Source organism: Hevea brasiliensis, chromosome 3 (assembly GCF_030052815.1).
Source record: "Hevea brasiliensis isolate MT/VB/25A 57/8 chromosome 3, ASM3005281v1, whole genome shotgun sequence".
Lineage (NCBI taxonomy): Eukaryota > Viridiplantae > Streptophyta > Magnoliopsida > Malpighiales > Euphorbiaceae > Hevea > Hevea brasiliensis.
Window position 1 is genome coordinate 97,595,301 of NC_079495.1, and position 16,148 is coordinate 97,611,448.

General features: G+C 36.2%; 1 protein-coding gene across 1 annotated transcript; it reads left to right on the forward strand.

The window, feature by feature from the left end:
• Positions 1 to 13,838: 13,838 nt before the first annotated feature.
• LOC110658281 (uncharacterized) lies at positions 13,839 to 15,749 on the forward strand. Its single transcript, XM_021815829.2, has 2 exons — positions 13,839 to 14,377; positions 15,340 to 15,749. The coding sequence occupies exons 1-2, from the start codon at positions 14,093 to 14,095 to the stop codon at positions 15,535 to 15,537; spliced, it is 483 nt and encodes a 160-aa protein (XP_021671521.2). The 5' UTR covers positions 13,839 to 14,092; the 3' UTR covers positions 15,538 to 15,749.
• The last annotated feature ends 399 nt before the right edge of the window (positions 15,750 to 16,148 follow it).

Genomic DNA, 16,148 nt, shown 5'->3' on the forward strand with positions numbered 1-16,148 from the left:
AGAAGTCCTCCTCGGGATAACGCTTCTTGAGCTCGGCCAAAAGATCCCCATGGGCATTCACATGAGCCCCGGCCTCCCTCATCACTGCCTCTTCTTCTTTTGCTCTGAGCTCTTCAGTGAGGCGTGCGACATCAACGGCTCAGAGCGCCCGAGCTTCCTCAAGAACATGAGCCTGTTTGGCCAATTTATCCTCTTAGAACTTCATCAGCCCCTCAATTTCAGCTATGTAGTTTTGGGCGAATGAAAGTTGAGCTCGGGCGGAAGCCGCTTCCTGACTCACCTTTTGGATCTCTTGCTTTAAATGATGAGCCTTTTCCCGGACGATATGTTGGTTCACCAAACTCTCCACTCTCAGGCTCATGGTCTGGGTCAGGATATCGTCGAGACTGTTCGGGGTCAGCCTATTCCGATCCTCCTGAAGGCAGATGGAGGCCCCCAAAACCTTAGCCAAACCAGGATTCTCTCGAACAATTCGGTTCCTCTCCAGGGAGTGGATTAGGACTTGAGCGCCGTGGGAAAGGGTCCTCGAAGTGGGTTGAGAAGGACCCCCTTCCACACTCAAAGCAACTGGTGGAGGTGGTGGCGGCTCTTCATGTCGAGGAGGAGACCGAACCACTTCTATCTCAGGAACCGAGGTCCTGAGGGTTGAGACGAACCTCCCTGCATTTCCCTTGGATCGTGCCTTGGCGTCTGAGAGGCCTCGGCGCTCTTTATCTCCTGCACTTTTCTGGAGACCTCTCTCTTCCGCTTTCGGCTCTCCTTAAAAGCCTCGCCGCTCGCCATGCCTGCACAAAGAAAAAGTCAGTGAGTTCGCTAAGGCCCAAAGATCAGAGATATAGAAAGTACCGAGGCCGAGGTCGAGTGGCTTCGCATTCTTCGCGTGTCACCGCATTGTCCAATGATGCGATTCGCGATCACCGCATCTAAATAGGAGAACTTCTGAGTGGCCGCCTGATCCTTCAGCTCCATCACCATTATGCCCTCTTCCCTATTCAGGGTGATACGCTTCGGAAGTGAGGGGCCCAGATGCAGCCAGCTACGTGGGAAACCCTCAAAACCATTCGGAATCTTGCTCCTCAGAATAAAGAAGCGGTTCTTCCAATTCTTCAGTGAGGAAGGCAGGTCGTAAAAAGCCCGCAATGCGGCTTTGCCTGAAAGAACCAATACTCGTCGTCCTTTCGACGAGTTAGCCTATGTAGCTCGGCGAACACCTTCGCTGTTGGACTGAGTCCCTTAGCTTGGCAGAGGCCTCTGAAGGCTACTAGGATCCGCCATGAGTTCGGATGTACTTGAGCTACACATACTTGGTGGAATTTTAGAACTTCCTTGAAGAAGTCATCGAGAGGAAATCACAGCCGGGCTTTTAATTGTTCTTCGTATATCATGATCATATCATTTTCTTCGAAGAAATGATTGGCTCGGAGATCGCCATGGCATCTGATAAGTTCGTATGAATCAGGCCGAAGGTTATATTCTTGGCTAAACGTTTGCAGATCAGTTTCTTGAAGGATTGATGGTAGCTCATCCACGGAAAAGTTTTCTCTCCCTGAAGGATGCGTTCGTCTTGAGGGTCCCGCTTGATCACAGGCTGGAACGGAGGATGTAGGAGGATCAGATCGCCCGCTTGGTCCGACCACCTTAACTTCATCAGATGACCATGAAACATGAACGGAAGGGGGGCTCATCGCTCTCTGACCCTCGGCACCGCTCATTTTCAAAGAAAAGAGAGAAATTTAACTAAAGAAAAGATCAAAACCCTTATCGGAGTGTGATCGATGTCGGAACAATTTGAAGAAACGAGAGAATTTTGGAATCGCTCGCGCGGTGCTGAAAATGACATAAGGGAGCAACTGGCTGTCCCTTCTCCTATTTATACCCGTCTGAGCATTCAATGCTCACGATATCCCAAGCGACACATCGGTCAGCGAAATTCGCCAGCTTTTTTGACACGTCGTAAGAACATTCCAGAAACTCATTAAATAAATAAGGGGAGATCGGCTAGTTAAAGATCGGCGAATTAAAGTAGATGTTCAGAATTATAGATCGGTTAAGGGATATTCAGTTAGGAATCGGATCGGATATGAACATTAGAGATTGAAAAGTAATTAATGCAATAATAATAAAATGATAATTGTTGAAATAAGATCTCATTTCCAAAAGGTCGGATTACATCATTTGGGCGATCTCAAGATATCAGATTACTTCAAAGGTCAGATCACATCATTTGGGTGATCTCAAGAGATCGGATTACATTAAAGGTCAGATCACATCATTTGGGCGATCTCTAGAGATTGAATTACATTAAAGGTCAGATTACATCATTTGGGCGATCTCTAGAGATCAGCGGTACATCCTACCTAGTAAAGACCTATGTCAAAGCCTAATCTCATGGCTGAATCAAAAGATGTGTTCAATCAGGAAACCAGCCATCGACATCAGATAGATGTACAGCTCAGATGGGGTGACTATGACTCTCATGAAGATAAGAGAGGTCATCGTCAATGTTATCGCTCGGGACACCCGATGTGGTGAGGAGCCAAATGAACTTTGAAGGGCAGTCACCAATGATAAGAGGGAAATTAGCAGTCTTCTCGCCCGAAATCGGTTCGCCGATTAGATCGGTCGCCTGACTCGAGATCAACGCGATCGACATTCTCGATCTGGATCGGTAAATTAGTCCAGTTCTCCTATTATCATCAAAGGCAGTTATTGTGGCTTTCTGATCATCGGGATCGTAAATCTTCGATCAGCGAGAAAATAGCGAAAAAGATCAAAGCGATCATTGTGGTCATAATGTTACCGGAAAATTAGAACAGCAGGAGAGAGGGATGGAAATAGGAAGAAATGGAATGTGGGAGAAATTTCTGATCGAAGGCATATATATAGGAAGGGTTTGAGCATTTATTACTAGCGAAAATAGAAGCGGGTGCCTCGGTAATCGAAGTAATAAATGCTTTGACTGGATCAGCCCGGATGGAGGAGAAGGAGCTGAAATGGGAGAGATCGGGAGAGGGGCCCGACATGAGAGATCGGAAAAAGGCCATAATGGCAAAGATCGGAAGGGATGGGAGATCGAAAAGCAAGAAGAGGATGAGATAACTTTCAATAACTGCCATCATAATCAGAGCCGAGGTAGTTAAAGCATTGCAGACGAGATCAAATCTCCACTGCACGCCTCATCTGCAGAATCGCCCGCATTACTGACAGGTGCTAGGACATGTCATGACAGTCCTGTACATCTCGATCTCCACTGTTGATCTAACTTGTAAGGACGAGTCCGGAGCCCTTGGATCAAAGAGAAGGCAACAAGACTGGCGCCTTTTATTCCCAGCCCTCAGATCTCCCTTGACAAAAAAGTTTTGGAACCGTTGGATTAGAAAGGAGAAAGAACAAATATTCTGAAAAAGGATCTCAGTCGTTCATCCTGAGTCTCCTTAATTCCCAAGCATCAGATCATGTCCTTTAAAATCCTAACCTTCCATCTCCCTCAAAAAAAATCCTGACCCTTCATTGGGAGCACCCGTTCCCTATAAATACCTGCATGAAAACTGTTGAAGGGGGGATGAAAAAAAAAGGGTGGTGATTATAGTGAAAAGGCTCTGAAAATTGATTCAGTTTTGATACTCTGCTATTTTTAAGCTAGAAAAACTTCAGAAACCAATTTTCTAAAGTATTTTTCTTTAAAGGAGTGTTGGACACTGGAACTCTTGATTTTTAGTTTGTTCATTACTCTGCGATACCCTTTCTTAGTTTCAGTTCTGTTTTCATCACTTTTATATCCACTTTTATTTTTCGAGCTCAATTTCATTCATTGTCATTCCGGTTCGATTACACTCTAACTTGGTATTCTTCATTTCAAGGCAAGCATTAGTCCCCAGACTATTAGCGCGCAACTCTGCAACATTCGTGACTCCATAGTTAGTTCAATAGGTTCAACTTCCTACAGGTGAGTGTCTGAACCGTGGCCCTATTTAGTGTTTGTCTTTATTTTCTTTTTTTTATACTCGTAATTTTCATTAAAGTTTGTCTTATGTTAGAAGGTCCCACGTAGGTGGTTATTCTCTTGAGTTTATCTTTTGATACATCAGTTCATGTTATTTATTTATTCTTGGTCTTTTATTTTCTCTTAATGTAGGTGTTCTGGTTATGGGTAGCATATAGGTAGTTTGATAAAATGTTGGTAACTGTATCTTAACACAAGAGTTTCTTTAAATAAAAGTTCGGATAATAAATCAGAGAAAATTATAAAAACGAGCCACTAGACTAGCTCAAGAAGGTGACTGGGTAAGGTGGGGGAGTCGGAGTAAAATCGAATTTCAGACTAGCAAATGAAATAGAGCAAATATTGCTTATCGAAAGGTACTGGTAAGGTGATCACATGGGAGATTGGTAAAAATTCAGTCTGGTTTCCCCTATCTAGTCACAAGGTACCGATGAGTTAAAAGAAGCCTAATCCGGGTTCCCAATGTCTTCGGATGCCAGAACCCTTAGACTAAGGTCCTTGCGCGATACGATCGTAATTAAATTTCAAGAGGTCCAGGGAGAGTTCTTACCTGATCCTCATCCATTCCAAAAAGGAGATCGGAGGAGAGTTCTTATCCGAGATCCTTTATCAAAATTTTAATAAATATTAAAAGAGATCGGAGGAGAGTTCTTATCTGATTCTCAACCAAAATTTTAATAAATATTAAAAGAGATCGGAGGAGAGTTCTTATCCAATTCTCAACCAAAATTTTAATAAATATTAAAAGAGATCGGAGGAGAGTTCTTATCCGAATCTCAACCAAAATTTTAATAAATATTAAAGAGATCTGAGGAGAGTTCTTATCCGATTCTCAACCAAAATTTTAATAAATATTAAAGAGATCGGAGGAGAGTTTAATAAATATTAAAAGAGATCGGAGGAGAGTTCTTATCCGATTCTCAACCAAAATTTTAATAAATATGTGGAGATCGGAGGAGAGTTCTTATCCGAGATCCATCATTCAAACTTTAAATAGAGTATCCCCAAAGATCGAAAAAGCTTTTACTCGGATTTTCTCAAATTCAAACTAAGACAACACAATACGCAAAGTAACCCCCTAAATAAAACTGATACGCAACACCAACTCACTAAGGGTCGTCCCATTTATTTGTGTATCTGGGTAACCCGAATTAGTGAAAAATCAAATATTCCCTTTTATCAAAGGGATTGACATCTTCATTCTAACCCCCCTAACTATCGATTTTAATTTATAAAGAGCGTAAGGTTAAATTTGCTTGCCCTCACTGAGGGACGAGGTGGGGTGCCTAACACCTTCCCCACCCGTTTACGTACCCTGAACCTAGAATCTCTGTTTTTGAAGTGGTTTCATTTTAATTTATTTTCACAAATGGTTTTCTTTAATTTCCCTCAAAATTAAAGTGGCGACTCCTCACTCTTTTCCACTTCGGTGAGTGTTCGTCCAGGCGACCGCAAAATACCTTACGACATGATGAAGAGCCCACAAAGATCTTGGTACATGAGGTGAAGCAGCTGAGAAACAAGCAGATAACTCTGGTCAAAGTGCTGTGGAACCATCATTTAGGCCAAGAGGCTACATGGAAGCGTGAGGAGGACATGAGGAGGCAGCACCCACAGCTATTCAGAGAATGAGACCAGGTAAATTTTGAGGATGAAATTTTATTTTTAAAGAAGGGAAAATTGTAACACCCCGAACCTCCGAGCTCTGAATAGTATCATTTTTTTTTTGTCTCTGATTGGTCCTATTCAAAGACACCTTAAGGACCAAAAATAAAAAGAAAAAAAAATAATTGAGATAGACACAATAAAAATTCAAGTGAACTAAAGTCCTAAGGATTTAAAGGGTATTATGAAAAAGAAGGATTCTGACCTGATGAGGGGCATTTTGGTCAATTCACTTCAAGAGTTGATTTTTTTATTAAAATGTCAATTTAAGTAAATGAAAATAATAAATTCAATTATGAATAAATTTTTGAAGAAAAATTCAAGTAAAAATATGTAGAAAAGAAAAGAAGTAAAAATCTTAAATTTAATTACTTTTATGACACAATTAAAATTTTAGGACCAATGGGCTTTGGACAACTCAATTAAAAATTTATTAAATCAATCAAAATAGGGGTGAATATATAAAGGAAAGACCCTCTCCTTCTCTTTCCCATTGTTGCCGCCCCAACTCTCCTCTCCCTCTCTCTTTCTTTTTTTCTCCCTCTTCCTCCATTGACACCCATCTTCCAAACTTAATTCCATACTTTTCTTTCAAGAGTTTTTCCATCTAACTTGTAGTAAACACAAAATTAAACCTTGATTGAAAGATTGAAACAAGAAGAACAAGAATTGGGAGAAATTGGGAGTTGGAAAGAAATCATCAAGAGGTAAGTTTCTTTTCATGTTAGATTAGTTGTATAAGCTTTAAATGAAGTTAACTTATGATGAAATTTCATAAGAAATTGAAAGGAAACATGCATGGAACCTAAACTATGGTTTTGGGCTAATTTGGGGAAAATTAAGGTTTGATGTATTTTAATGTAACTGATGATAAAATCAAGCTTAGTTGAAGTAATGAGCATGATTAGGGTAAAGAAATTGCATGAGATTTGCATAAATTAAAATATGGGAGATTAAGGTTCGTGGGGTAATTGGGGCTTTGGTGCTAAAGAGTGAAATTGGTGTGTGTAGCGTTAAATTATGATTATTTGAGGTTCATTTAGTTTGAATTGACATTGGGTTTATGAATGAAAGTAATGAAATGGTAGGATTGGGGAAAAGTGCAAGCTAGGGATTTGGAAAATTGGGGGTTTTTGTGCTATGAGTGCTATGGATGTGTCAATGCTAAATTATAGTCATTTGGGGTGAATTAAATATGAATTGAGGTTGGTTAGTGGGAGTAATTTAAGAAATGAAAATTTGAACCTAGGACAGAATTTTGCACATAGAGTTCAGTGTGTTTGACAACTCCTAAATTGAGTTACACAACTCTAATTGGTGTGAAACCAATTGGAAATGAAACTTAAGACATAGGGCTAGAATTTTCATGAAGAGACCTAACCCAGAAACTACCCAGAAATTGCTAAAACTTGCCTTGAATCTAGAGATAAAATTCTGGAACTTGCAGAATTAGGCACATAAACAGTAAACTTTAGAAAACTTCGATTTAGGCGATTCTTGAACCAATAGAAACCTAAAACATAGTAGAACATTTCATATGAAGAACTTAAGACCAAATTATGGACTTAACCCAATCAAATTTCTAAGTAAAGTTGAGTCACCAAATCTACCAAAAATCTAGAAATCTGCAAATTGATCATATGAACAGTAAACTTTACAAAGCTACAACTCACTATAGAAAACTCTAATTTAGGTAATTCTTAAACTGATAGAAACTTAAAACATAATAGGACATTTCGTATGAAGAACTTGAAGCCTAATTACAAACTTAACCCAACCAAATTGCTAAGCACAGTTGAGTTAATAAATCTGCTAGAGTAATGAACAGTAATGTAAACAGTAAATTTTAAACAGCCATAACTCTCTATAGAAAGCTCTGATTTAGGTGATTCTTGAACCAATTGAAACTTAAAATATATTAGAACATTTCATATGAAGAACTTGGAGCCAAATTATGAAGTTAACTCAATCAAATTATTAGCTAAAGTTAAGTCACCAAAGCTGCCACAATCAGCCTTACGTGAACAGTAAAATTCATTTGACTATAACTTTGGCTACACAACTTCAAATGAGGTAATTCAAAAAGGGAAATAAAGATGAGACCTAGAGGGACAATTTTCATGAATAATACCTCACCAAATTATGATTGAAACTAGGTAAAAATTGGGTTCAAATTTCATTGTATCAAGCTGTTAGAAAATCAAAACTTTCTAAAATTTGCAAAGCTAACTTGGGATGCATTAGATACTCATGTAATGAGTACTTGGCAGTAATTGAGAAGAGTATTGAGGCATTCTATTTATGTGTTTTCAGTAGAAAAAGAAGTTGGAACAGGCAAGGAGAAGTAAGTAACGAGAAAGAAGAAATATTGAAGGTTTGTGCATAACTAAACCTTTTCTTTGTTTGTAAACTTGTAAATGGTTTGGAATGAGTTTATTTACATGAGTTTGTTTTGAACGAGTTCACTTTGAATGAAATATGATTTTTCTCTTGCATTTGAGAAATTTGGATGTTGCCATCTCTATATTGATATTATGATGATTTGAATGTGTTTATTGGTTTATAAATGTGATTGTTGAGTGGAAGACTTTTGAAAACTATTTTGAAACTACAGTTAGCATGATAGTCCCTTTTGGAACTCTCTAGTAGTAACGGTTACTTGGGGTTGATAATGGATATTGACTATGTCTTCCATTAATAACGGTTAGTGGGGTAAGACTACATGAGTACTCATTAGCTAGCTAGCCCTTCCCTCATTAATAATGGTTAGTGAGGTTGATATTGCTTTGTCATGGTATACAACACGGCATTGATCGTGAAATTTAATATCATGGCCTGAACTGTGTGTTGATGTTGGCAACACTAATGCTTTGTGAATTGTGTTTATGAAATGTGATTTCTCATTTGAAATGTTATTCCAATAAATGGCTCTAATGGACTTAGAACCATTTTGATGTTTTCATGCTTAAGAAAAATGTGATTTATTGTGCTTTGACAAGTTTTACTTTATTTTAAGTTTTAAAGTTATTAGTTGTGCACCACTGAGTAATATACTCAACGATAGCTTATTTATGCTGTTGCAGGTAAGGGAAAGGATAAGGCTGTCGACTGAGAGACTTGAAAGTAGCATTTTGGTTTTGATTGTGGGTATATATCGTAGGTATATCCTGTAATTTTCTTTTGATATATTTTGTACCTATATGTATAGATGTACGGACATTGAGCAGTTTGTATTTAAAAGCATTACATTGCTATCACATTTTGAGTTTGCAACTATTCGTATTTTATTTTAAGACTTATGGAAATATAACTTTTGCAATATTTAGTCTATCATTATTTTCAATGAATGTTTATGTGGAATTTTAACTATTCCCATACAGTTTTTCGCAAAAAGAATTGATAAGATCAAAAGCTATGATTTGTTTAAAATCTCTTGTAGCATAATTAATGGGTTATCGGTAGGTGTAGTTCGGTAATTCATTAGGTATGCTACGAGAACATGTCATGCCTTACAAGGGAATAGGTATGACATCTTGAATTTGTGTGGATGTGATTTTCACAACAAGTGATATCAGAGTTGCGGTTTGAGATATTAAAGATGGCAAGCACAAAATTTGAGGTGAAGCCATTTGATGGGAAAAATAATTTTAGTATGTGACAAAGTTCCATGAAGGATGTCCTTGTGTAATAAGGATTAATAAAAGCATTGAGCGAGAAACAATCGGCGACTATAAAAGATGATAATTGAGAGGAGCTTCAACAAAGGGTAGTGAGTACAATTTGATTGACATTAGCCCCCTGATGTGAAGTATAATGTTTTGGAGAAGACTTTGCCAATTATTTTGTAGAAGACATTAGAGAGTTTGTATACGTCAAAGTCTCTCACAAATAGCTTACACTTGAAAAAGGAGTTGTACTAACTCAAAATGGAGGAAGGTGGTAATGTGAGGAATCACCTTAATATTTTCAATAAATTAATTACCCAATTGACTAGTGTTAGTGTGAAGATTAATAAAGAACATAAAACCCTCTTGCTTTTAACCTCCTTCTCACAATATTATAAAAGTTTGGTGATAGCTCTAATAGTTGGAAAGGATACTTTGAGGGTGAAGGAAGTTACCATAGTTAAATTGGGTGATGAGAAATTCAAGAAGACAGATAGTAGCAATGAAAGTGGACCCGACTTGGGAAAACGATCCAATGAGGGCGGAGAGTGGCCTAAGAGAGTAAACTCTCGATAGACTTTTAGGATGGCGAGGCTACCTAGGGTAGTGAAATGCGAGGCACAGGAATGAATTGAATCATATATTGAAATGGGAGAAAGCTAATATAGTGGCAGATGGTATCAGAGCCAGACTCCCTCTAGTAGATGTGTGGTTCAAGGATCAACCAGGCGAAAACTGGTGGGCCTGTGATGAACCAACCTAAGAAAGCGATCCAATGAGGGCAGGGAGTGGCATAAGAGAGTAAACCCCTTGCAAGCTTTTAGGATGGTAAGGCTACCTAGGGTAGTCAAATGCGGGGCATAGGAATGAATCGAATTATACATTAAAATAGGAAAAACTAATCATTAGAGGCGCCTTTTGGTGGAATAGCTTAGAGAGTTGGAAGAAATCTGAGGTTAAGCATGCTCGCTTGAGAAAAATCCTAGGATGGGTGACCTCTTGGGAAGTTCTCCATTCCACCTATGGGACAAAATCATGAGGCTCATGATGGGGTGGGCCAAAGCAGGCAATTCCTCTAGTGGTTGGAGCAGGGGCGTTACAGGTTCTAGTCATTATAGAAACAATCCACATGAAAATAATTGGAGAGAAATAGTAGATTAAGTTCGAGACTACGAGTAGACCTTGAAGATAGAGAATGCTACTACTATTATGAGAAGAGTCACATTCAATATCATTATATAAAGATGAAAGAAGATTTTATAGAGTTTAAATAATTCAAGAAGAGTCGCGAAAAAGAAAAAGAAAGAATTACTGAATTATAATTGATGATGGTGTTGATAGTGAATGTTTAAATGTGGATGATGATAAAGAAAAGGCAAAAGATTTATTACAAGATGAGTGGTTAATGGATTTTGTTTACCCATTCCATATATACTCAAAGAATGCGGGGCATAGGAATGAATCGAATCATACATTAAAATGGGAAAACCTAATCATTAGAGGCACCTTTTGGTGGAATGGCTTGGAGAGTTGAAAGAACTCCAGGGTTAAGCGTACTCGCTTGAGAAAAATCCTAGGATGGGTGACCTCTTGAAAAATTCTCCATTCCACCTATGGGACAAAATCGTGAGGCTCAAGATAGGGTGGGCTAAAGTAGACAATTCCTCTAGTGGTTGGAGTAGGGGCGTTACAGGTTGTAGTCATTATAGAAGTAATCCACATGAAAATAATTGGAGAAGAAATAGTAGATTGAGTTCGAGACTACGAGTAGACCTTGAAGATAAATAGTAGATTGAGTTCAAGACCACGAGTAGACCTTGAAGATAGAGAATGCTACTACTGTTATGAGAAGGGCCACATTCAATACCATTATATAAAGATGAAAGAAGATTTTATAGAGTTTCAACAATTTAAGAAGAGTCGCGAAAAAAAAAAAGAAAGAATTACTAAATTACAATTGATGATGATGTTGATAGTGAATGTTTAAATGTGGATGATGATAAAGAAAAGACAAAAGATTTATTACAAGATGAGTGGTTAATGAATTTTGTTTGCCCATTCCATATATACTCAAAGAATGAGTGGTTCAATGTAATTGAAGAAAAGAAAGGAGAGAGTGAAGCTAGCCAATGAAAACAAAATGGAAGTCAAAGGTGTTGGTAGAGTGAAAATCAAGCTACATGGTGATCGTGTGAAAACTGTCTATTGAAGTGAGGTATGTTTTTAAATTTGAAAGGAACTTAATTTCCTTGGATAAGCTGGATTCTTTGGCTTATGAGTGCTCAATTCATGGTGGAGTCATTAAGTTAGTCGAGGTGCTCTTATGATCATAAAAAATGAAAAAATTAGTGCAATTAATATCTATAAATTAGAAGAAAGCATATTGATTAGAAGAATACAGATTGAGGTAAGAGGCAATATCAATAGTCAAGAGTGCAAGAAAGTACCCAAGAGAAAATTGACTCTCGTTGAGGTGTTGAAGGCTAGTTTAATTTAACTTAAAGGTGGAAATTGTTAGAATCCAAGTTAATTTGGAATTAGGGAAATAAATAAAATAGAAAATTTAGTAGAATTTAAAATATGAAATTTAATAATTAAAAGTCCTAAAAGGATTAGATTTTAGTTGCTTATATATATGAATAGTTGGTTGATTATTATATTGTTAATAGCTCAAGAAGTGAAGAGGTGCACTGAATTCTGTTAGTTTTGTTTGAGTGATTTTGAGAGTAAGAAAAATAATTAATAGCTATAATTATTTTTTTTAATAGTAGATTTGATTGATAGAGTAAACTTAAGCTAAACCATGCTAAATTTTATATTTTTTTTAAGCCTAAGAGCGTGAATCATGAAATTGAGTGTGAATCATGAAATTGGTCGCACTATAAACCAAATTGGGTTTAAAATTGGACTCTTCATCACCGAAGTGGCCATTTTGCTTTAGTTTGTCACACTTATATATCTTTTAATTCTCTGGTACACTGTCAATGTCAAAAATAATGATTTTTCTATCCCTAAAATTGTATTATAACTTTTTTATAATTAAAATTAAATAATTATTTAAACAATATTTATTTATAATAATAAAAAATTAATCATATTATTATAAAATATTAAATAACACATATTAAAAATTGTTAAAATATAATAAGTTTTTATATATATTTTTTATAATAATTTATTTTTTTATTTATAAAAATGTGAACATCTTTTTAATTTTTATTATGGACAATATTTTATTTTTTCTTTCATATTTTTCATGAAAAATAAAAATAAAAATTTTCGTAAAAATGAAAAATAGAAAACTAATTTCTACAAAACAAACAGCTTCAAGAGTTATTATGCTTGGGGAATTCTTTATAAAGAATTTGGAGTATTAGGTGATCTACTCAAATCTAGTGGGAAATGGTGAAAATTTTGTTTTTAGTTGGAATTTTAGGGTTAATTCTGAAATTTTGCTTTTCAAATCGGAAAAAAAAAAATATTTCAAGGCTGGAATTGAATGCATGAAAGTTCATTAAATACCTGTATCTGCTGTAAAATCTGAATGAATTGGAGATGCTTATTTTGACCCAAAGTTGATTCTCTTTCTGTGTTATGATCCATTACTTCTTTAGCTGTTCCAAGATTCCTCTACTATATTTTAATCATAGGCCCGGATGCATCTGATTCGAGCATGATAGCTTTCATTTTCTGGTTGAAATTGAACCAGCACTGCATGGTACTGAACCTTGTTATTGAACAAAAAGGAAAAATAAAATTGTAAAATTAGAAGGAAAATGGAATATGTTCCTCGTCATGGTCCTCTTGAGTTGGAAGTGTACTCATGTTTGGAAAACTGTTGGGCTTGAAAATAAAGGTGCTTTAATGCTTGCCGCATGTAGACCCTTTCCTTGCCTGCTAAAAGAATGGTGAGAGCTTGAGAACCTTCACAGCCCACAGGAAATCTGATTCAAAGTTCAATGGCCTTTAAATGTTTTAGAGTTTTTGCAGACTGAGCCTTTGGCACTTTCAATTTTTTGTATTCATGGACCACTTCAAATCAATCACCAACTCTTTTGTAGTATTAATTTGTCCTTTTCTTATTCGCAAAGGTCTTTCTAATAATTGCAACTTTAGAATTGTAAAAGTTCATTAAATATGTATGTTTATTTATTATTAATTTTGCATTATGAATTATTTCAATTTAAAATGTAAAATTATTAATAAATAATTATATTTAATTAATTTTAACAAGTGTTTAGAAAAATTGTTTGTTTAAAAATTGTTTATTTTTTATAAAATAAATAAAAATTTATTATTCAAATGATTAGGCTGATGGATAAAGATGAAAGCTCCCGTTCCTTATCGATTGAGTTTCGACTTTATTGGGAAGCACTGCAAGATTAACACGGGGAGGCGACCTTAAAATCGGTTGAGAAGGAAGCTTAGTCTTGGTGCGCGAAAATTGAATAAAAAAATGAGAAGTGATAAATATAAAAATAATGAGAGGTTGCTCATGGTAAAGGAAAATTATAGTGTTCGAGAAAAGTGATGAAATGTCAACTACTAGTCAAGTATAAGGCACGTTTTGGAATATCAAGGCTAAGTGGTCACTAATCACAAGCTGTTCTACATCAAGCAAGTTGAATAGTGATTTGTATCTACGAATGAGTCCTGCCCCGAACAAAGATATTTCTGTAACAACTGTTCTGATTTCAACAGCAGCTGATGCAAACAGAAAGCGAAAATTGTTTAGGACCTACAGAGAAAGAAAAATATCATGAATTGCTGGTATCTGGACCACCAGATTATTCTGATATTTAAATTTAATTTATTTTACTTGAGTGGTATATATTTAAGGCAATTAAAAGCCTTTACTAAGCATGAGACTCTGCCACAAAGTAAAATTTTCTTTGGGTTGCTGAAAATGTTGGAGGGAAAAGCGGTAGTGCGAGAGACTGACATGCCAGAGTTGATGCAGAGCCATGTGATGGAACTAGCTTACCAAGCTCTTGATTTACATGAGGTCTCTGATTGCCAATCTATTGCTCGTTACATCAAACAGGTCTCTTTTTATCCCCTGAAATCATTTACACAATCCAAGGCTTTGTTCTATCTTGTTAATTGCCAAGAATTTTAATCCCACGCCCTATTCATCATACAGTCCTGTACAAGTCTACACCTTGTCTGTTAAGAGCAATACTCCAATAAAAGATTAATGAATACTGCATAAATATCTATCTAGTGAAACTTATAGTGACTTGGGCCACCAATCTAACACTAGATTGGCCAAATTGAAAGAATGTATCTTTTCCTTTCAACAGCAACGTTCAACATTTGATTGTAAAGGCTCTACTTGCTTGCTGCTATAAGAATCATTACTCCTTATGGGAAGTAAATGTAGAAATGAATCAGATCATTGTTATATTTGCACGTAGAAATGAATCAGATCATTATTATATTTACACATACTATGCAATTTTAAGTACAGAATAGATGATGGAGAGGGAAGAAGTGATTTTCCAAGTAATGGTTTGAAAAGGAAAAAACAAAACTATATACAATGTTCACATATTCTATACAATTCATGGTTGTAGGTTTTAGTAGATATCATTGTTTTGAGGACCCCAAAATGGATGTAAACCCAACAATATTTCTTAAAGTAGCATGTCTTGTCATATATATATATATAACTTCTTTTTTTTCCCATCCAGAATAAACCTTTGGAATAGGCTGCTAAATGAATTATGCTTATTTTGATCTTATGAATTTTGGATATGCCAATCTGCAAGTGGGCATGAATCATGAAGAGCTTCTCTCTCTCTCTCTTTTTTTTTTCTTTTTTTTATATTCCAATAATTTATGGCCTACCCCAATCAGTTTGGGATTAATAAGGCTTTGCTGTTGTTGTATACAATTAATTAATGGAGTTAACTGCTTCAGAGACAAGATTTTGAACTCTGAGAACTCCAATTAGAGTTCTTGCAATGTACAATTAGTAATACTGTCATAGTACTTGCTAAACAGAAGTTTGATGAAGCTCATGGACCTGCATGGCATTGTGTGGTTGGCAAAGACTTTGGTTCTTGCATCACCCATTTATGTGGAAGTTTCATTTTCTTCCGGGTGGAGATGTTAGAGTTTCTGATCTTTAAAGATGGCAAGGACTTCACTGAAAGCAAGGAAGCTATTGGGATGGTGCAGAAGCCCAAGAAATGTGACTAATATATATAAATTCACATTGAAAATAAGCCTCTCTTACTATGCCTAAAAGGAAAACCTCTTCAGTACTGCTTCTGCTTCAACAAGTTCAAAAAATTGTCAGTGGCTAGCATATATAGGATTAACATATATGTTCAGCATGTTCAATCTTGGAAGAATAATAATTGTTCTAGATTAGATTAATTACTTAAAAATCTCTCTCTCATTTTCTTGTCTGTCTGAAATTGTTGGATTTGAAGGAAGAAAGAAAACTAAGAACAGTTTATGCTAGAACAAGCTGAAGAGAAGAAAACAAAAATTCATTAGTAAAACAGGGGACTTACACATACAAATTCAAATATTTTTCTTCCTCAATTTTTCAACTTTCTCAAACTCTCTTTCATGCTCTTTCAAGTTCTCTCTGCGCTCCATTCATTTCCAGCAGCAACTCTTCCTTTTTATAGGAAAAGATTGCTTTCTTTTGTCAACTAATGCCATACTTGCACATGGCTATTTTCTTTTTCTTGTACACATAGATATTTACCTACTAAAATCTCATAAAATCCAACAGAAATTACAATTTTTCAGTACTTAATTTGTTGAGTGTGGCCATACCTCCACTAAAGTTAGGTCAC

Coding starts and splice junctions, on each gene's coding strand:
- LOC110658281 (XM_021815829.2), top strand. CDS start 14,093: ATGAATTGCTGGTATCTGGACCACCAGATTATTCTGATATTTAAATTT. Junction 14,378..15,339: donor TTGCTCGTTACATCAAACAG/GTCTCTTTTTAT, acceptor CTTGCTAAACAG/AAGTTTGATGAAGCTCATGG.